At 38.3% G+C, this 23005-nt stretch overlaps 1 protein-coding gene across 1 annotated transcript; it reads left to right on the top strand.

Annotated features, from left to right (window-relative positions):
• Positions 1-290: 290 nt before the first annotated feature.
• gng13b (guanine nucleotide binding protein (G protein), gamma 13b) lies at positions 291-8402 on the top strand. The gene is made up of 3 exons (XM_081378332.1): positions 291-1252; positions 5524-5656; positions 7172-8402. Exons 2-3 carry the CDS (start codon positions 5559-5561, stop codon positions 7275-7277), a joined length of 204 nt encoding a protein of 67 aa, XP_081234458.1. The 5' UTR covers positions 291-1252; positions 5524-5558; the 3' UTR covers positions 7278-8402.
• The last annotated feature ends 14603 nt before the right edge of the window (positions 8403-23005 follow it).

A 23005-nucleotide genomic window follows, 5' to 3' on the forward strand; every position in this document is an offset into this window, starting at 1 on the left:
ATCTATGTCGTCAAGCTCAGTTTGAGTCTGCGCAGTACGGTCAGCCATCAGGAAGTGAGAGCTTCTAATTGAGTTCACTTTTCTCCGTTGAATCCAATGGGGTCGCTGTGTCCATTTCTTTTACTGTCTATGGCTTTAGATATGATTGACAAGCGACATTCCAAAAGCACTTATAATTAGTATAAAATTCCACTGTTTGCATCCCTCCACGTATTTTCCCTGCAGCCAAATACATTTTAATTTTTTTCAAATACATATTCTACTCCATTACAATTTAGCTGTGTTGGGCGGTTTCTTACACTAATGAGCGATGAGTTAGAGATGAACCCGGAGCGGAGCTGGAGTGGATTACAAGAAATCTTTGAGTAAGGAACGGTTAGGAAGGAAGGGAAACGCTCGGTGGCTCACCGTCACACGCCGTTCCACACCGGCGTTCAGTCTGTCGCATGGCAACACGCAAAGCTTGATGTTTTGGTTGGAACTATTTTAGTTGGCGGAGAGAAAATAAATAAGAACGACTTTTCTTTATTAAAGCAAGAGATTCGTGCTGACAGCCGTGGTATTCCGAAAAACACTCTTGGATATAGCATCAGGATATAAAATAATCGCACGGCTAAATAATATAGCCTAAATGTTTTCTTTGACAGAAAAGCTTCATCTTCGCGAAGCATAAGTAGCCTAACATGTTGAAGCTCAATTTGTCCATATTAGGGCATAGATACTGGATCAAACGTAGGCTAACCAGAAGAGTAGGAGCAAATCCGTAAGGAAAATCTAAACACTTACACTGACAATTCTAGCGAATAGGCAAGGGACATCGGGCGTCCTTTTGTCTCCAACATTAGAAGAGGCATTTAGTCTTCAACAGCATATAACCGCCCCCCGATCCCCCCCTCCCAGACAGATTTGCCCCAGCACCTCCTCTACATTGGCCCAGCAGCAGCAGCGACTGAACAGCGTCCTTGCACTTTACTAGGCTGTAACCACTGCCATCAGCTCAACTTCTTCAGCATCGTTTATTTCAGCTGTCTCTCTCTCTGCCGCTGCTGCCGGAGCTCACCAGCCTATCTTTAGTCTCCCTGTCCAGTCTGTTGGCTGTCTACAGCGGACACACAATCGTCCATCGCTTGTTTTCGCCAATTAGACACTGGCGTATGTGTGTTTTTTGATCAATCTAAGGACATTTCCCATAGATAAGAACAGTCTGCGCCAAAGACGGGCTTCGGGTATTACCCAAAGATACATCACCGAGGTAAGCGACACAATTGTGATTTCATATCGATCTAATCTTTTCCCGCGATTGACTCTTCATGGCAGTTGACACAACTTATTATGTTGGCGTGAAATATTTGCGATGGACATCCATATATTGTTTTTTTGTATGTGCATTTTCCATATTGTTTTTCTCCTCCCACCATCACCGCTGTGGCTCCCAGCGATTTGCCGGTGTTATATAAAACTTCGATTTTCAGCGTCCTCCTTTTGCCTCATCCATCCCTCTTTTTTGATTAATAAAATCATTGGGTTATTTAAACGTAGCCTATATTTACAGGAAGAAGGATAGGAAGAAGCCTACAATTCAGCCTCAGCCTGCAGTATCTTCTTAATAGTTGTATCTGCTCTGTGAAACCTTAATACACCCATTGGAGGTAACTGAGATACAGCAAGTCATGCTGGTCTTCATCAGATGATATAGCTACAGAAATTAATCTATCACATTCATTGATATATTTGATTCATCTTGTTTGGTTCTTTCCGCACCAATTCTATCTTCTTTGTTGTAATTGTTACATTTTAAATTTATTTTTTGAACCAAACTAAAATGCAATCCCCCCTATTAGGATGCGATACATGGTGATGACCTACATCATTGAACGACCTACATGAAGAACTTGGCTTGGGAAGTTCATCCTCATCCTCCATCTAATATGTCACTTGTCATAGGCTACTGTAGAATACTGATGAGTAGCCTAGGCTACACATAATATTATAAACAAACTAACAAATATAAAATGGTAGGCTATATCATTCATTGACATTGTCAATGAATGATATAGCCTACCATTTTATATTAACACCTGCCGCCAAATGCGGCTGGATTTCAGCAGTGACGTGTAACAGTCACTCAGCCACTTTGGCGGGTTGAATTTTAAATATACTTTTTTCAATTGTTGTCTTTTAAAAAGGCATCTGAAAAAAACTAAGTGCAATGTAGTGATGTCAGAAATATTGATTTTTGATACCGATACTGAAATAGCCTATCTGAAACGCTTCCAATACCCATTTCCCGCAGAATAGATAGGCTAGGCTACACGATACCAGCTGAGCTTTCTTTCTCTTCTCCCCGACAGCAAGTTGACACACAAACCCGCCTCCCCTCACTCACTCGTTTCATTTGCTCCGGATGAATATAGCCTAGTTGCTGTTACAGGTCTTGAATTTCGGTGTGAAACAGTCAGGGCTGTGCGATATAGCTAAACAATTTATCACGATATAATGTTTCATATCGTTCGGTATCGATAGCCTAATTATTGACATTTTTTATAACCTTTTTTTTTTTTTTTTTTTTACAGACAAGTAGAAAAGTTTGAATTGAGGTTTTTTTTAATGTATAATTAAGGCAAACAACAAATTATATTAGTTTTAGCAGTCAAAACTAAATACAATTTAAACAAAATTATCTTCTTTATGTCTTAGCCCATATTATATAAAAAAGTAAGTGTTAAAGAAACTCTTGAACTTAAATAAAATGTTACAAAATGTGTGCAATGTAAAAGTGTAATCGTAGAAGAATCAAGGCAAACTTTGAGGTAGATCAACATCTGTAATAAGTAGGGGTGTAATGGTTCACGGTTCGGTTTGATAGGACACAGTGGTGTATGTTTTCGATACGGCAAAAAGAAAGAAATGCCAGAGAAATTTCCTTGATTAAAAAAAATATATATATTAAAAGAAAAAATATTCATAAATAAATGCGTGTTTTCCTACATCTTGAAACTTTTAAATTTATAAATAATCTTTGAAGGATAAACAAATACTGTTTTGGTCATCACATTAAAAATAACATTTAAATAATATAATATTTGAGTTTTGAAGTGCTGGAAAAAGATGTGTGATGTAGGCTACTTGAAAGCATTTTACTATTCCTGCCAAACTTCCATGGTTATAGTTAGTGTTACATTAAATCCATGGTGAATGTTGCTGAACTAGTTCATTCATGACACAATGTTTCTCCTGGTTTCCACGCCAGCGCTGTTTGATCTAATAGAGATCTACGGTTAACAACGGAGAAATCTGAATGCTTCTCACTAAATCTCGCAGTGATGTTATTACTTCTGTGGCGAATTCTAATGCTTTCTTTACTGGACGTCTTAGCGCTGTGTAGTTACAGTGTCGCTTGATCAAGATCGGCTCGCGCTGCACTGACATTGGTCCAAACTGAGCGTGAAACAAAAAATAACGAGTATTGCAGTTTTCGTTCCGCTTTCATTATGTTTGCCATTTGATGTTGGGCAACGTTGTGGTGGTCGCGCCATATTTAACTTCGCAGTCCACTTACGAATCACGGTCGAATGAACGCACCTTCAGTCAACATGATGTGTAGAGCGCAGTTCATGGTTGCATAGCAACGACAAACGCAAGCGCTTTGGAAAGAAGTAGACGCGATAAATTATGTGAACTAAGATCTACGGGCTTTTTAATTCTTTTTAATTTAATTTAATACGGGCATGCATTTTAATGAAAATATCAAACGCTATATCGAACATTTTTTATATCGTGACAATGGTGTACCGTCGATAAATACCGATGCCGTTTTATCGCCCAGCCCGCTCCTAAGTCAAATACACACAAAATAATGTCAAATGCTGATCTTGATGAGTATTCACATAAACACAGTTATGTTTTAAGTGAAAGTAAAGAAAATGCATGTGTAACAGTATAATGGATCCGTGCATCAGGTTTTAAAGTGGCATCAGCCTAATATACCGGCTGCCATAAGATGATAATATTAAAAATATATGGCAGTTTTTTCCCCTTCAATGTCAAAATTGTGGCCAGTGAAAATGCTGAGTGGCTTATAACTTTGGTTATTAACAAAAAGTTCATGTCAAGCCCTGCGTTTATCAATAATATTTGGTGCATGACTAATGGGGGGGGGGGCAAACTGCTGTATATTCTGGGACACTATTGATTCTATATTTGTTTAGGGCCTCAGTGAAGCACTGAAATCAGTGTATTTACCTTCTGGAAACAACCGATTTCAGCTTCCATTATATTGGGACACAATGTCATGAATTTCATGAATATCTCCATATGAATTAAGTATTTATGGATGGTTTGAGAAAAGTGGACATTTTTAGAGCATTACAGTTAATCATACAGTTGGCAAAACATCTTTGTCCCCCAACCATTTCTGAACATCACGTTTGATTTGAAGAACAGCACAGTCTCCCAGCTGCTCTGAGTGTGTTTAGTCTCAGATAGTGAAATCAGAGCTTTTAGAGTGAGAGGCTCCAGTGTCTGGCTGGTGTTGATGGGAAGCGCTTAAAAGCCTTTATGCGACGGATGTACATGTATACAGGCAGCAGAACACCTGCATGCTGAACTGTTTCTGCTCTCCGGCTCACACATGCCCTAACGCTGGACTCCTCTCAACACTGAAACCCCCAAGACGCCAAGTCTGATCCCCCAACCCCTGCTCAGAGAGGAGCAAGCATTAGACGAGCATCTCATTGCTCAATTCTTTATTTATCTCAAAGCTAAACACATGCATGCAGTACATCCCATAACAAGAATATAATAGAATATATGTGGTTATACTTGTGGTTATGTAGAAATGCTTTGTCAGGTAATCTAAAATGGGATTCATGTGGTGACATCTATTTTCCATGAATATATCTGTTATTCAAGTAAAGAAATATAATGTAGCTTGACTGAGTCAGCATTATAACATTAGATTACACAGATAAGGTAGAAACAGTCCCTTAAGATAACAACGGCACTTTTTTTGGTTTTTCAATTGTAAAACAAAAGCACAAATTCAAATTTGAATTAAATTAATTCATCAAATAATAATAAATAAAATATATCACATATGCCATTATTTGCTGAAAAAGCTCACATTATTGTGGTAGTAAAAATAACTTAATAAACATAACAAAAATTTGCTTTGCATTGTTAGTAGTCATTACATTATTTTCATATCACTCACTTCACATAAGCAATCTGTTCAGCATGGACATACAGATCACATCCACAAATCATTAGTTGTTGCAAACACATCAAATTATGTGAGGGGCTGGTTTGGCAAGATTTTTAATTGCAATCCACATTGACTGATGCAAAATCAGCTGTTAAAGATACATCAGCAACAACATACATCTATTTTACAGTTTGCCGGTCTAAAAATGCCCTAGAATGGCTGTTGAAAGAAAGTCATGTAAAAGATACACCAATGCAGTTTCAGTAGGAAAATTGGTTTTGTAAAACGATCTTCTTTCTTGTTTCAATTTTGTTGTTTAGGTTTAGTTTGATCACTTCCACATCAAGCCGCAGCCATGGATGAGATGGACTTGCCCCAGATGAAGAAGGAGGTAGAAAGCCTCAAGTACCAGCTGGCCTTCAAAAGGGAGAAATCCTCAAAGACAGTGACCGAGTGAGTGTGCTCTCTTTTGTTCTTCACACTGTGATAGTCTCTGTTCCAAGTTCCAACCCATATATTTTATGCTGTCGCCCCATATCACAACAGAAAAGATAATGACTCGTTCTACCCTCCTTCTATTTTTGGTGCTGTACATCACATAATCAAGCACAGAAAATCTAACAGCAAGTCATCAGAACATCATCCATGTATTCTGTCAGCTTATTATACAAATACTTAATTCTCATTGGTCAGTTGCGGCATTGAGCAGCCCAGTACATTTGACTGTTGGTTTGACAATATAGTGCTTCTCTCATGTCTCTCATAACACTCTCTCTTTGCATACAATACAAGTTAGATTAGCTAATAGGGGCAATTTCAGATTCTTCAGAAATTATTCTAATATGATAATTTGCTGCTCAAGAAACATTTCTAAAACAAATGGAACCAGGTGACACTGGTAGCACATTCAAGTTACAAATGACTCCACCTGCTTATATGTTAAAAATAGGTGGATATATGAGCTTAAAACCTCAGCAATGGTCATTGTTGGTCCTGTTATTTTTTTCATTTTTACTAGAGGTAATATAACTTATACAAGTAAGAAACAATTAAAATATTAATAAAATAACTATTACTTATTTGGTAAATAGTCATTGTATATTGTATTTTTTGCCTAACTTATCCACTTAACATAGTTCGTACTTCATAGTTCCTTTTTTTAGTGGAGAATAATCCGTTTTGTCATTGGTTTTCTCTAAACAGTTTCCTGATTGAATGACCCTAATGTCACCATGAACTCATAACTGCAGTTATTTCTGATTTTGCAGGTTCACCTCATGTCACTAATTAGGCTGCCCAGAGGTCAGGTCCTCTTGGTGATTGTTCAGGACAAAGCTAATGCTCTCAGATCTCTGGTGCTTTACTCTCCAATTCGAGAGCATGCATGGTCTCTTAGTCACACCCGCCACTGTCACATTATAGTGACATCTCATTTCCCTGCATCCCAGGGCTCCCTTCCTGAAGTATTCACAATGGTAATTTCTCTGTTACAAATTAAATTTTACCAGCCAGCAATGATCAGCCCAGTTTATGCCAGCGTAGTGGTTCCTCCAGTGTTATTGTGCAGTTTAGCTGAACAAGCAATTGCGAATCCATCATAAAGTTGGGTCATGATGACTTCAAATTTTTACTTGAGTCTCAGATGAATCTAAGATCATCACTCTCATCCTGGACACATCATTTCTATTAATCGCCTGTGATGAATGGTGCTTCTGCAAAGAGTTACGTGATTATCACCCTCATTTATCATTTGCTCAACATGGGTGCTGTCTTACATGACCCTAATTTCATAAATCACTCAGAATTCGTGTTCAAAGTCACAGACATCCAGAACAAGTCTCTGCTCTATTTACCCCTAAATAATAGCCATTTTTTTTGCATCAAATGTGAGGTTTGTTACTTCTAATACGTTGCACAATTTGCAATGTGTCCCATAATGATGAGGGACCTTCTCCTTCCTCTCCTTAGCCTGGTGAAATGGATCGAGGAGTGTGTGCCCGAGGACCCTTTCCTGAATCCCGAGCTGATGAAGAACAACCCATGGGTGGAGAAGGGCAAGTGTGTGCTTCTATAAAAGAGTAGCAGCAGCAGCAGCAGCGGTCGCCCCAGCCCTCCGTCTGAGCCTCCACAAGCCTGACAGGATCACACGGCGCTTGCTCTCTGTTTCATTCCCTCATCATGAATGTACAGCAGTTTAGCATCCACTGCACAAAAAACACACACTCATACACAGAACACTAGCTCTATATAGTCAGAATTTGACACTTTGACATGCATTACTATTATATTTATAACCATCGATATATATATCTTTATATGCAGTTAGTGGAATTTCTCTTTGACTTCAGTGTTGTTGCCGCTGCTTGCGCGCTTGATCTTGAGTTCAGGCATGTAGTGTCGACATGGAAATGCCAGAAAAGGCCTGTTAGACAACATACTGCATGACAGAGGTGAGAAGAAATGCCTCAAAAAGGCAAAGGCAGCAAATATTTGAGTTTCCCTCTGTTACGCAGCATGTTCATTTCTCCTGCAGGCTCGTGCACTATTTACACCACAACTCACCACTCTCACTCACAGACCATTTTTAAACATGTACAGATCGTTTTAATTTATTTACTTATTTATGATCATTAATTTATTTATTTATGGTTTGGTTCACCACCGAAGCTGTCGGCACCGACTGCTTTAGAAGCTACAATGGACCTGCTGTTGTTCAACTGCACCCTTCCTTCCTTGAAAAGCTAAAGGATTAAAAAACAAAACAAAAAAACAACGCATCTTGCCAGGTCACCATCGAATACTGCCTTGTACACAATTTCCTTAAAAAGAATGTATGTGTGTTGTGAGGGACTTGTAAACCATCAGCACCCTTAAGCATTGAATGGATATGCAAACAGAGAGGTTGTGCACTGGCCAAGGCTTTTTCTTTTCTTTTCTTTTCTTAAGATTAATAGCTTAATCTGCACTTATGGCAAGGATGTGGGGTTAATTTATGACTTTTGGTTTGTTCATGTTTTTATATATTCAAACAGTAGAAACCTGTCTAATTATCTAGATGTGTGTTACATATGAGAATGCTTTGAGAAAATATGCATAAGATCAAGTACTAGTTTAATAACAAGCAATAAGTGATTACATTTTTTATTGAATGTTTTACAAAACATCTTATTGAATAAAGTAGAGGATTTTTAGACAGCTTTAATGTAATTTGTGTGTTTCAATTGGGTGTGTGTCATGGGTTGGGCAATTTATTTCTGTGTGTTTACACAATAACAGTTATATTGAGATTAGTAATAAATACGGCTGTCAATTTAACACGATAGATAGATAGATAGATAGATAGATAGATAGATAGATAGATAGATAGATAGATAGATAGATAGATAGATAGATAGATAGATAGATAGATAGATAGATAGATAGATAGATAGAAAAAATAATTAAAAATATAATAGTGATAAAACAAAATAACTAATTAAATCATGGCCCCTCACCCCAATATGGAGCCCTGCACATGACATGTGGGGAAAATAAAACCATGATAACGTTGGACATGAATTAAGAATTTGTGTGTTCCCACTAATTAATTAATTAATCTCCCAGTTTTATTTAAATCAGGACCACCTTGTACTTATTTATGTCCTAATTAAAACAAGGGAACAAATTAGTACAACATGGGCACGATTTAACTCGTGGCCACAATATTTTGTGCAAGTCATAAGAGATTTCCCTACCATAAGAGCCATTCAAACTTGATTTACTACCTTTATGTTTTTGCAAGCCAAAGAATACCAGTAAGAGAAACAAAACAGCAGAGGAACATATGGAACTCAACTGAATGGTTTCAAAGTTTAAAGTTGAACTGCTGTTAACTTGACAAAATGTCTTACAAACACGACGCTCAAAGCACGAGACGTTGAAAAACAGCAGAATGTGACAACCAGAGACATATGTCTGCATATGTATACATAGACCAACAATTAAGAAACAAGATTCTGTATCCATTCTGTATGGACGCCCCCAAGACATAAACAGTTTAACAAACTCGACTGAAACTCGATTGCTGTGGACTTAAGGCGGGTGACAGGCTTATGTTCTATGATACTGAAACAAAACAAACTATCTATTGACTTATAGTCACTTTTTATGTTTATTCAGTGCTTTCTTCACAATAATGTAACATAGTCTCTTCAAATTATCTTTATTTGGGGGCTTTTCTCAAAAACAATTACATTAACATTGATTTATCAGATGCTTTTATCCAATGCAAATGAAGAAGCGATTCATCCATAACAATATTGATGAGATTAATTGAAACTGACATGCAGTAATGCATTAAACTGTCTTTAACAGATCTGGTACCTCCTTTGTAAATGTAAAGCCATAAAACAGATTTGGTAGAACAATTTCGAATTTCGCAAGCACAATGAGCACAGTCTGTCATATTTTTATCCCAAATCACTGCAAAAAAAGCATTACAAACTCATTCTCTGCTAAATAATAGAACACATGAGATTATTTTCTTCCCATCTAAGGGAAAATTGTAGCTCTACTTTACACACACTCAGACTTCACTCTGTTCAGACCCATCTGCGTATTGCAAGTGTAAATTTGCCAGGCATTTTAATCAAAGTCAATACATCTTCATGCACTTAATGGACCTGCGAGTATCGGGCTGTACAGCCGTCACCCGTTTACCAAACAAAGATGCCATGAGTGGTTCTGGGGGCCGTGAGACTAACACGGTGGATAATGGCTCACTCTCTAAGATTAGGAATTGGTAATCCTGATGCCCGTTGCCTAGCCACACATTCACATGATTGCTCTCTACGCCGGTTGAACCCGCAGCAGATGACACTCTAATCTGCCCAAAATAATCCACTCTCTCAGCCCCCATCACAAATCTCCATTTCTAAATACATATGGGATCCCATGGACCAATAGTCTGCTTAATGTACACATCTGGGGTAAAGTGCTTCTCTGACGAAGTCTGACACAATGACCGTAAATCTGCATATATGGCAAAGCTTAATGACTCTTTAATCTAAATATGGCAAATGCATCCTATATCTGGATCTGAAATGGGGATTTATGCTAAGAAGGGCATATGGACTGCGAATGGACATAAAACAGGAGAGAATAAATGATGGGTTCTGACTTGTAAAACCACTTGCTGCTCGAAACACTCTTGCTGTTCTCCTTTGAGGATCTAAAAAATATGTGTTGTGTGAAGAGAAAAATCTCAAGCGTGTAAAAGTGTGATCCAGGCAGTATTAAACCCTTTAAAATCACATAGGTCCAGTTCAGATGAAGTTAACACTTTTGTGGTCATTTAAACATAATCAGTGTCAACCTAAATCAAATAATGTTATTTTTAACCACAAGGCAAGGCTAATCCAACCTTTTAGCTCATGCATGACCATGTCTTAAGCACATGATGAACTGAATTTGACCAAATTGGGCAAATAAAAGTCTATTATCAACTCAAATCAACTTTTCTCTTAAGTCAATAGTAGAGGTTTACATCTTAATCATTGTTTTCAAAGAAATATATATTTATGTATATGTACAAATATATTGTGAAAAAAAAAATATATATATTTAAATTGTTATAGGTGTATAAAAATAGTTACATAAAAATAGTTAATAGTACAAAGAAAAAAATGATAATGTTTTCACTGGCCAAATTCATTGTATTTAGTAAATATAAAAATATTTTAATTTTGATGGCTGAACACACTCCAAAAAAGTTGGGACAGAGGCAAAATAAAGGACTATAGAATATCCAGGTTTTGAAACAGTCCACAATTAGCAGGCTAACTGAGGGTATCGGGTATAAAAGGAGCATCCACTAAAGGCTCGGCCTTTGCAAGCAAAGATGGGTCATGGCTCGCCACTTTGTGCTAAATTTCATGAGAAAATTGTCAAACATTTCAAAAATCACATTTCCCAATGCAGGATTGCAAAGTATTTAGGTCTTTCACCATCTACCATACATAACATTGTGAAAGGATTCAGAGAATCCAGAGAAATCTCCATGCATGAAAAGTCAGGAAACCTCTGTTGAATGAGCGTGACCTTTGAGCCCTTCAGACGGCATTGCATGAGAAACCATCATGCTACTGTGTTAAAAATAGCCATGGGCTCGGGAGTACTTTGGAAAACCATTGTCACTTAACACAGTCTGCCCCTGCATCAATAAATGCTACTTGAATCTCTGTTCCGCAAGGAGAAAGCTTTACATCAATTCTATGCAGAGAATTGCTGCAAAGTGCGAGATGCATCATCTCAGATGCAACAAAGTCAGAGGTCAGATGAATCCACGTTTCAGCTTATTTTTGGGAAAAACTGACTTTGAGTTCTCAGTCCCAAATACAAAAGAGACCAAACAGAATTTCATCAGCAACAGGTGGAAAAGCAAACATGTCATGACTTGCATGTGTGTGCAAGAACCATTGATGTGGAGGTGTATATTGGGATTGTACGGAGACATATACTGCCATTAAAGATGACATCTTTCCTGGGAAGCAAGACAATTTCAGGCCTCATTCTCCACGTATACAACAGAGTGGTTTCTAGACACTTTACACCGTAGAGTGGATGTGCTTGACTGCCTGCCTGCAGTCCAGATCTGTCTCTTATTGAAAATGTATGACCCATCATGATAAGGAGAATCAGGCAACGATGACCACAGACTGTTGAGCAGCTGTCTTGTATCAGGTGAGATTGGGCAAAAACTCCACTTGCAAAACTGCAACAATTAGTCTCCTCAATTCCCAAATGATTAAAAAGTGTAATTAAAAGATGTGACACAGTGGTAAAAATGCCTCTGTTCCAACTTTTTTTGGAATGTGTTGCCGCCATCAAAAGGTGTTTATATTTTCAAAACACACTTAAGTTGATCAGTGAAAACTTTGAAAATCTTTTTTGTGTGCTTTTGTCAGTTAAATAAAGGTTAAAGAGAATTAACAAATCAGATTTTATTGCATTTTACAAAATGTTCCAACTTCTCTGGATTCGGGGTTATACTTTAGGCTCCATGAGTAATTCATTAAGGAGTGGCACACATCTTGAGACTCATAAGCATGCCTGAATCATTCATTCTGATATCGGGGTTGAGAGCTGGACCGCAGCAATGATCAAGTAGGCTCCTGAAGACTTAATATAGTATATGTTAAGTAGCATGCAGTGTGTGGCCATTTATGAGCCATTTCTGTCACAGCAGCGTGGCTCTTGTCCCCTGGCAAAGGCAACTGATCCAGTTCTGTCAGTGCACTCTTATAATGTCAGCCTACACATATACTTTAGCGCTGTCGAACACCTGCACGCCTCACTCCATTAGCCTGAGCCCCAGGGGAGACGGGTCAAGCCGAGGTCATGCTTCATTTCCTCAAATGAGGACAGTGCAAAAGATTCTAGAGACACCCGTTTTTTCCCTCTCCCCTCAAAACTCTTCTGTTCCGCGCCCTGGGCTAATTGGAACTGGCTGAGTGGAAATTGAATGAGTGGAAATGTGTGTTGGGATTGTGATCTTTGGCCCACTTTTGGTACATGTGCAAATGTGCTCAATGAGAAAGATGCATGGTTGTAATGCTGCGAATGGCGGTCTGATCTTATTCACACTGAACCTGAGTGAGAGGTTCCTTCCCAGGGTACGTGTCCGACTCCTCACAATTCCGAATCAGCCATTTTACAAGGCAAACAAAAACAAACTGGAGCACGGCTGCCCATTATTCCACTGTGGTGTCATTACATGGCTGATTTAACCCCAGTGGGCCTGCTGTGTTTGCACAACGATCTGGCTGAACTGCCCAAGAGGGACTGACTGCCTCTTATTCTACTCTGTGTAACATGGCCACTCCCACTATCTCTCAGGCAACCCAATCAAACTCGCATCTTGCCTAAGAAAACACGTACATTGTGAGTCTTTCGCAAAAAGCATTATCCTTCATTTCGCCTCACCTTCTAAGTTGTGCATAAAAGCTGTCACTGCCATCCCTCCTTCAGACAACAGGCAGTGACAGGAAGTATGTGCTATGACGTGCCTGCGTGCCCCAGCGGTCCCTCTTTAGGAGATTAAAGCCCCGAGCTGACAGCTCTTTAATCTCTGGTGCTTTGTTAGCAGAACATGTGGTGTAGAAGCAGCAGTGCCTTCTGGGAAATAGGTCTGGGACGAAGTCATCCACAACATTTCACATCATCAGCAGCTGAGATAGAGGTAAAATCATCAAACGTTACCCTAAATATTAATCGATGAGGTGACCCAAAAATAATATTTGAAATTTAGAGTAGATATTTGTATATGTGCATATATTGAGTATGGTGCACAGTCCACGGGACATTCCAAACTGTGCACATCATCTGTGTGCCTGCTAAGACTGATGGCAGCTGTATATGCTGTATGTCTCACTGTGGAAAAATACTGACTCACTCTAAGTTACTGTGTGACATGAGGAGAGGGAGCGGCACTCAGGGAATTCCATGGCAACATGCTGACCGAGAGACGACAAGATTCTAGAAACATTCCAAAAGAAGAAACACAGGCTTTAAGACCACAGTCTTCCTTTTATAGCGCTCTCCTGTGTGCTTGCAACGGTTGGAGATTTGTCAGTGTACCAATGTTTATGGTGAGATAATGAGGTTGCATTCTTTGTTTCTACGTCGTTCTCTTGCAAGGTACTTAAAAAAAAAAAAAAAACATTTAAAATTAACTTGCGGTTGGGTTTAAAATGCAGTGAAGTAGAGCATACAAATGGTTATGGATTATTAATAAATCTAAGAGGAAATATCATGCATACAGTGCAGACTCAAGCAATGCACAGCTGAAATAAAATATTTAGTGGGCACTTTTTGAATGCACGCTTTAGAAAATGCCACCCGCAGTGAAAAAACCTACAAAATCCTTCTTACAGATTTACGCAAAGCATCAGATTGGAGCAGGATCACACATTTAAAGGGGGATCTGGGCAAAAAAAAAAGCCCCCATAATTAAGTAGAGCAAAATTAGTATTTAAAATAGTATATAAACAGTCTACTACAGTTTAAACGTTTGGGTTTAATGCCGTAGTAAAATGTAAAAGTTACTATCTGAGACTGGATGAGAATTATAACATCAGATACATAGATTTCTTTCTTCATCCAACCTGGTGAGATCCACTGTGCATAATCTCAGAGTAGATGATGCCACTTTTCCTTGTCAGTTTTGTTCTCTCCTGCTCCGTCCCTTAGGTCTAATTAACCAGCTCAGGCTCAGCAAAGCGCAGTCAGCCAATTCAAAGACATTAACAATTCATGGACACACATCACAGAAATAACCAGACCTTCTCTTTCCATTTGGCTCTGGAAGGGGGAGGGTGGGTCAGGGAGGTCCCTGCTAGAGAGCGGGGTAGGTCTATCATGTAATCGGCTCACTCTCTCCTCCAGTACAGCATCCTTTAGCTTCATCCCACGAGGTTGCACACGCTGGAGCACTCTTATGAAACTGGAACCCTGCCATAGAGATTGAATGATGCGCAGTGAGAGAGATCCTTCTGCACCATCAAAGAAGGACCATCAACACTGCATGACCATATCTATTTTTGCTAAAGCAGCAAACACTTTAAAGCAATAGCTCATCCTAAAACAAAAATTCTGTCATCATTTAATAACCCTCATGTCGCTCCAAACCCATACAAATTTCTTTATTCTGTAGAGAACAACAAAAGATGTTTAGCAGAATGTCCAATGTCAAAGTGAATGGTGAACAGGACTTACTTTCATTAAAGAAAGTCATACATGCTTGGAACAACATTGATGATGACATAAATGATTATTCATTTTTGGTTGACTACTTTTTTAATGGGCTTTTAGTTAATTGTAAAAACACAAACCTAATATAATGTAATAATATATAAATTTGCTTTTAGTTAATTGTAAAAACACAAACCCAAACCAATTCAGTATAATATGATATAATATATAAATGAATTGACAATAAAAGAACCCAATCATTTATAACATGAGCTGTAATACTGTAAACACACTGAGTTTTAGGCCTATGCCTCGAATTTTGGCAAATCCCAGTCCAGAGAAAGCTGCTCAATAAAACATTGCTGTCATGGTAAAACTTTAATGGCTCTGTCTTCAAGCATTAACCCACATGAACACACATTTAGGGCATCTTTTCTGCATAAGCCCTAGTTGAGCCCACCCGCCACCCCACCTCCCCACTCCTAAAATCACCAGAGAAGATTTAACAGTCATTTAGCAAATCAAGCTCCCCAGCCCAGATCAAAAAGCATTATATCTGTTCAAATGGTATCATGGATGACTGTGTATTAACCCTTTTTCCATGACAGGTGGATGCAGTGTCGGTTGCTGCCACAGTACACACAGACAACGGTCGTGTGTATTCATTTGAAATGTGTGAGAGTTTTGTGTTAAAAAATGGATAGTTATCATTTAAGATACTCACCCTCGTCGTGACATTCAAAATCCAGATTTTCTTACTTCTGTGCAACACAAACAAAAGGTGAATTTTTTAAGCAGATTTTGGCCACTTTTTTGTTTCGTAAAAAACACCATTATTTATTTTAAATCGTTACTTTATGGCAATCTTCCACTGTTCTGCAGCTCCCAAATCATCAAATGGAGCTGTTGACGTCAAAGACGTTTGGCCACGAGAAACACAACAACCAATCGGATGTGGCGTTATTGGTAAAAGGCGCCATTTTTTGTAGTCTTATGGCTTTTTGTAGTTCATTTAAGAGCTTCGACAAATAATCAATTAAACAATTAAATATTTATTTATTTATTTATTGCATTTAAGCACTTATCAGATAAAAAAAAGTTCATTTGACTTCGAGCTCGACACTATGGTCACACTCACATGTAAAGATTATGCATACTGAACATGTAGCCTATATTTACAAAAACAAGTGATATTCTATGTGACACCCCACATCCACTGCCAGAGTCAAAGACAGTAAGAGATTAAGCGCTAATCTGATGATGGGGCACTCCCGTAAAATACAATAAAACAAAATAGATCTCCTTTTTCATTGGAGGCTGTTGATTAAATCAGCTTCCCTCGCTATACAAAAGCACCATGATCCCACAAATCCACTAAAGCCTTGCTCCTATAATGTCTTGAGCACTTTAGAAGATAAGCAATTATTACTGGAGGCCAAGAATAAGTATATAATACTTAAGTATTCAAATAAGTATTCAAATCCATTAATTAAACTGATTGTGTGCTATAGTTTAAATAATTAACTATTTAAAATATTTATTTTTAAAATAATTTGTAGATATAGGCCTATATTAAATGCCAATTTTGGGGGATGTTTTTTGTAATTAGGTTTTTATGAAATAAAACAAAGTAGCCTACATGAAATAATAAAATGTAGATTTGTCTAAGCATTCTCATTTTTATCCTTTTAATTGCACATAGGCTAACTAAAACCAACATGGTTCTCAAAATCATTAATATCTTTTTTTAAGCAAGGCTGTTCCACGTAAATGTGCACTGTTTGACGTGTGGTGTTCTCTGTCTCTGTCACACACACTTACACTTGCACACACATCACATGCATGCTGACATCACAGTGAAGGTTGCAGGATTCAACAAAGCAGAAGTCTGCCCTCCATCGTCCGGTTCCCTGAATATATCTACACTTTCAGTTTAAAGATGAAAGAAGAACCAACTCATTCTATCAAGACACATCATTAGATTACATAATACAATACAATTAAAACTGTATTACTTTTAAAATTGTATTAATAAGATCTTGATATAAATGTGAAGCATTCACAAAGTCCATTGGGTTCAAATACATTACATGCAATTTGTTGAATATTATGTATGAAATTCATCTACATCTGGTGGTTAAAAGGGCACATAAATCACATTATGCATTCATTGTTACAATCTGAAAAGTCTCCACAAAGACTGAATATTTTCACAAAAAAAATACAGATTATCAACCAATCATAATCATTAGGCCTAATAATATATTTACAACAATTACAATTTCTTTTCTCTTTTTACTGGTTTAAATCCAAAGGCACCCACCTTCCTCGAGCTGAATAGATTAGTTTCGTGCAGGTTTGATTGCTGGGATTTTAAACAGAATATTTACAAGCTCTAATATCATAGTGATTCTTCCTGGCTGACACGATAAGCTGCGATGATGACTTCTGTATGACTAATTCCTCTCCCTCAGGCTGGACTGGAAACACAAGGCTGTCCTATGTGGTGAGAAATCTCAGAGCTGCACAATCCTCTTCTTCCAACTGTGGTAAAATATGATTCACCATTCACATCTCTAGAGAAGCAGCTATTCTTGGTGTCTTAATCTTGTGCACAAAACAAAAACTCAAAAGAAACGCCGTGTCTCGTCATCATTATCGTCATCTGATAAGGAAATGCTGCTTCACAGGTTTCAAGGTTCAGGTTACTTGCATAAAAGGACATGATAAACAGCTGTGCCAATCCTAAATGGACGAACTTCTGCTCAGTCCTCTTTAGGAAGGAAGTCCAAGTCGGCGCTCTGGTTAGTGAGGGCCTGTTCCAGCAGGGCTCTTTGCGTGATAGCAGGCAGGTAGAGGAACACGTAGAGGAGCCCCAGCAGCAGAAGAGCGATGATCAAAGGAAGACCCCAGTCTGTGGTCATGACTGGGTCTTCGCAGCGGGCCTGGAGAAAAGAGCCCTGCATTGTGCCGGTGGCCGACGGAGAAGGAGACAGAGAGAAGTGACCTTAGCGTTCCCCGGCTCGCAGTATAGTCCAGAGACTGTTTGGAAGTCCCTTTTGGCAGGACACACCTGCCACTAGCCGCTCAGCTTGGCACCGAGACACAGCTGTCAATGTGACACTCCAGCCAGATGTTACTGAATCTAGGAGGGACATCCCCAGACTGACAGCAGACACGGTGACCTACGTCAAAGACATGCAGAACTCTGATGCCATCATTAGTAAACATCAAGCATAAAGTGTGTTTCATCCTTTAACTCCTATAAGGCTATTACCTGTGTGTGATTGTTGACTTAAGCCACTCTCAAGGTGGCATAAGGGTAACATTGCTATGGCACAGGGCTGAATTTAAATGTTATGCAACACTGTTTGGGAACATCACACTATGTTTCGACTAATACCTGAAGCCAGCACTTCCTCGTTACCACAAATCACCTCCCAAATCTGGAATATGGATTATGCTTGCATAACGTGATTATATAATTCTTAGTAACATTTTATGCATCAGACAAAATTGCCTGCACTCCTTGGATAGAATGGGATTCATTGTGGGATATTTTTACACATTTTTAAACCACAACAATTCTTCTTCCTCTTATTAAAATAAAATACATACTTTCCCCAAAAAAGATGTAATTGAATCCATCCATCCATTTTCCAAACAGTCCTATGTCAATTGACATATTACATAACTAATAATATAGATAATATCAGTAGTGTGTTTTCATATTTCAATAATATCAGAAGTTAACACCAATTCTCCAGTTTGAAAGCCACTGTCCTATTTTTGTAATGCAGTTTTTATACATGAAAAGATGTCTTCATATGACCTGTCATTTACAATTGTTAAAACATATTTTAAAAGAGTTGTTTCATTTGACCAATATCATCAAGGTCTATACTTGTAAGGGTCCATTATTTATCCAGACAGTGCTATATAAACGTTTGTTTCACCTCTAACATAAATAGGATTCTGTTAAATTATGAGCACACACCCTCCTTTAAACTGATGTCAGAAGCAGGAAAAGGATGGTAAGCGTGATGGTGCTTATAAATGCAGTTGATGTAAGCTGTCTTAACCTCCACAGAGAAAGGCCTCTCCCTCAGTGCCTGCAAAATCAGGTCACCTCACTGTGGAGCACCAAAGCAAGGACAGGACTCACAGTGCTGGTGAAACCTCAAAGGTGTCCATTATTTTTCAGACACAAAAGCATATTTCACATAATTGTCCCCTCTGTTTGGTCTTTTCATGATTGAATCTGATTCATTCCCTGCTGAAAAATCCAGCATAAATCAACATGTCCAGGCTTTATGCTTGGTTTATGCAGGTTAGTGGTTAGTGCTGGTCCAGGCTGGTTTATGCTGTTAGTCCTGGTATAGTGCTGGTTCAGGCTGGTTTATGCTGGCTAGTCCTGGTATAGTGCAGGTCCAGGCTGGTTTATGCTGACTAGCCCTGGTATAGTGCAGGTCCAGGCTGGTTTATGCTGACTAGCCCTGGTATAGTGCAGGTCCAGGCTGGTTTATGATGTTAGTGCTGGTCCAGTCTGGTTTATGCTGACTAGCCCTGGTATAGTGCTGGTCCAGGATGGTTTTTGCTGGTTAGTGCTAGTATAGTGTGGTCCAGGCTGGTTTATGCTGGTATAGTGCTGGTCCAGTCTGCTTTATGCTGGTTAGTGCTGGTCCAGCCTGATTTATGATGGTTAGTGCTAGTATAGTGTGGTCCAGGCTGGTTTATGATGGTCTAGTGCTGGTCTAGTGCTGGTTAGTGCTGGTATACTGCAGGTTAGTGCTGGTCCAGTCTGGTTTATGCTGGTTAGTGCTGGAATAGTGCTGGTCCAGTCTGGTGGTTATGCTGGTTAGTGCCGGTCTAGCTGGTGGACCAGCATATTCATGCTGTTCTCAAGCAATGTGCATGTACCATATAAAAAAAATAAAGCCAAACTGGTTTGTAATAAGTGAATATTTTAATACTATTATAGGAGTTGTTTAATCATCCTCTGGTGAGATATTGATTTTATTTTAAGTTGATTTCATCTAAGGCTGTGTTGCTGTGAGTCAGTTGTAGTTGTGTTTCTGCTCATCTCTTTCTCTTTCTCTTTCTGTTCTTGTTGTTTCTCTTATCTTCAGTGATTCTGTTTTTTAACTGTAGGGGTCTAATGCTCAATCATCACTTGTATAGTGCATTTACTTTCTTTCACTAACTGCAACATTGATTTCAGTGTTACTTTTACACTCTATAGATTAGCACCATATGAAAACTGAGCAAAAACCAGCAATGCTGGATTTTTCAGTAGGGTAATTAATGTTGTCAGATTTTGCAAAGATTATAGGAATGCTAAAATAGACAGACATGGCTAATGAAGACAAAGATATGCTGAAGTTAGAACGCCAGAAGGTCTACTCTAGACAGACAACTTGATATTTTATAATGTGTGAACAAGGCCTTTAAAGGGAATGTTTTGCAATTTGGATGCTAGTAATTGCTCTGGTTGAAGAACATGAACTTAATCATGCTGTTGCTGCAAGGTTTATTAGGTAATTGTCATCAGGGTCAAGATCATTTTCTCAGTGCTTTATTAACAGAATTTGTGTTACATATAGGTGTAATATTGTATGGGTAGTTGACATTTAAAAATGAAAATTAAGAACACACCAACATCATACCTATCAAATGAAACATGTTGAAATAAAAATAAATAAATAAATATGACACCTGCATTTCCATTTCCTTTCACCACCAAATTGACCAAATAACTGGCTGTTCAGAATATCCAGTATATCATCATTCTATCCATCCCTTTTTTCAGGCAAAATCTCTTTATTCACACAGTTTTAGTCATAGGTTTTATAAATAAATTAGTCAGATTAGTTGATTGTGTCGCTAAAAACATACATTTGTAAATTACAAACAAATATTTATTTTATATGTGAACAAGGAAACATATACCAGGAAATACACTATATGAGCTCAAAATTCATGTCTGAACTAAAGGACAGAGTAAATTCATCAAGTGTCAGTAAAGACATTTATAACGTTACAAAAGACTTCTATTTCATATAAATGCTGTTTTTTTTTTTTTTACATTTTCTATTCATCAAAGAATCCTGAGAACTCTCATTATTTTCAGAAAAATATAAAGCAGCACAATTATTTTCAACACTGATAATAATAAAAAATGTTTCTTGCAGCAAATCATCATATTAGAATAATTTCTGAAGGATCATGTGACACTGAAGACTGGAGTAATGATGCTGAAAATAAATTCAGCTTTGATATCACAGGAATAAATTACATTTAATATTATCACAGTATCACTGTTTATACTTTATTTTCGATTAAATGAATGCTGCTTTAGTGAACATAAGAGACTTTTTCAAAGACATAAAATTTTGAACGGTGTTGATATATTTACTGCATACAGAATGTAATGCCAACCAACCATATCAACTGGCATTACACCAAAGTAATTATATGACTCAATACATATGATCCAGGTTGCGAGAGGATGGCATTAGATAGCGTTTTCCCAGGAAGAATTACATAACAGCTCCACAGAGACAAAACTCCACACTCCGAATCAGGAGAGAAAGAAATAGCAATTAAAGGACAGAAAGAAAGGAGGCATGCTAACAGTGCCTCCAGTTTTCCTTTTCTCTTTAAACACAGGCAGAACAAATGATCTCAACACACACGATACAGTCCTGACTTTGGCTCCACTGGCTCTTCTCAACAGATAGCATGTCCATCGCCCACAGACATGGAGGCTGCATTATATAAAGCCCTCCTGAAGCCCTGTCCGCTGCAGAGATGACTATACGATGATGGCAAGACTCCACATCTTACCGTGCATTTACAAACACACAACACACACACACACACACACACACACACACACACACACACACACACACACACACACACACACACACACACACACACACACACACACACACACACACACACACACACACACTTTCCATACATTTTTATACTGTACAAACTGTATATTCTATTGCCTTACGCAAACCCTAAACCTACCCATCACCCAAAACTTTCTGCATTTTTTGAATTTCAGGACAGAAGTGTCTAGAGACTATTTGGTTTACGAGGATATGAAGAGTCCTCATAAACAATGTTTTCATTGTAATACCCATGTCATTATACAAATTTGTGTCCACATAAACCACATACAAGGACACGCACTCTCTCTCTCTCTCTCTCTCTCTCTCTCTCTCTCTCTCTCTCTCTCTCTCTCTCTCTCACACACACACACACACACACACAGTACCTAAAAGCACATTCTCTAGACACTATGACCCCTGAACTATTTTTAGCTCAGCTAGTGCTGAGAACTTCACTGCTAAGAGATGCATTCAGAAAAGTATGAAAATAGTTTGTTATTTAAAGAACCCCGACAAACACTGTGTAGAGGAAGTCATCTCTAGACAAGACAGAATAAAATACCACATTAGGTGATGAAAACAGTGAAAGTCTTGCTTATGTGACTATCAAAACAACAGATATACAAGGAGATAAAGGCTCCTCCTCAGTGCTTGGAAACATAAACAGTTTCTTGAGTTCAAATGCTGGATATGTTTTCCTGATGTAAATCTATCGATAAAGACTAAAATGGGCAAGACAAATCCTCCCACACAGACGCCAGCAGCCAATCATAAACACATTTCTCTATCTGATCTAATAAAAATAGATTTTTAGTAAACTGCTTCTGTTAAAGATCCACGAAGGGCAATGGGCCGTGATAGGAAGTGTTTTAGCTGTGTTAGTTGTGGGGACACACAATGAATAGCTGTGTGTACAATCTAATAACTAGTCGATACAACGTCAAAGTGACCTTTGCTGTGACATTGTGATAACTGATCTGTGGTATTGTATAACTATAAGAGAATTTCAAGCTGACAGATGTGGTCAGCGAGGGATTACAGGACCGTCTTACACAACACTGCATTTGCTTGAGCACATTTCAGTCAAGGTGAGGGGGCTGTGTGTATTCAGGAGGCTATTCCCAGGCTCAAGAGTAAACAGAAATACTGCAGAGCAAGGAATTTATTA

The sequence above is a fragment of the Scardinius erythrophthalmus genome (genome assembly GCF_964197995.2).
Source record: "Scardinius erythrophthalmus genome assembly, chromosome: 1".
In the NCBI taxonomy this organism is placed as follows: domain Eukaryota; kingdom Metazoa; phylum Chordata; class Actinopteri; order Cypriniformes; family Leuciscidae; genus Scardinius; species Scardinius erythrophthalmus.

Excerpts from the sequence above, each read along its gene's own strand:
- gng13b (XM_081378332.1), top strand. The coding sequence starts at position 5,559 with ATGGATGAGATGGACTTGCCCCAGATGAAGAAGGAGGTAGAAAGCCTC. Across the intron at positions 5,657-7,171 it reads TCCTCAAAGACAGTGACCGA|CCTGGTGAAATGGATCGAGG; the intron begins GTGAGTGTGCTC and ends TCCTCTCCTTAG.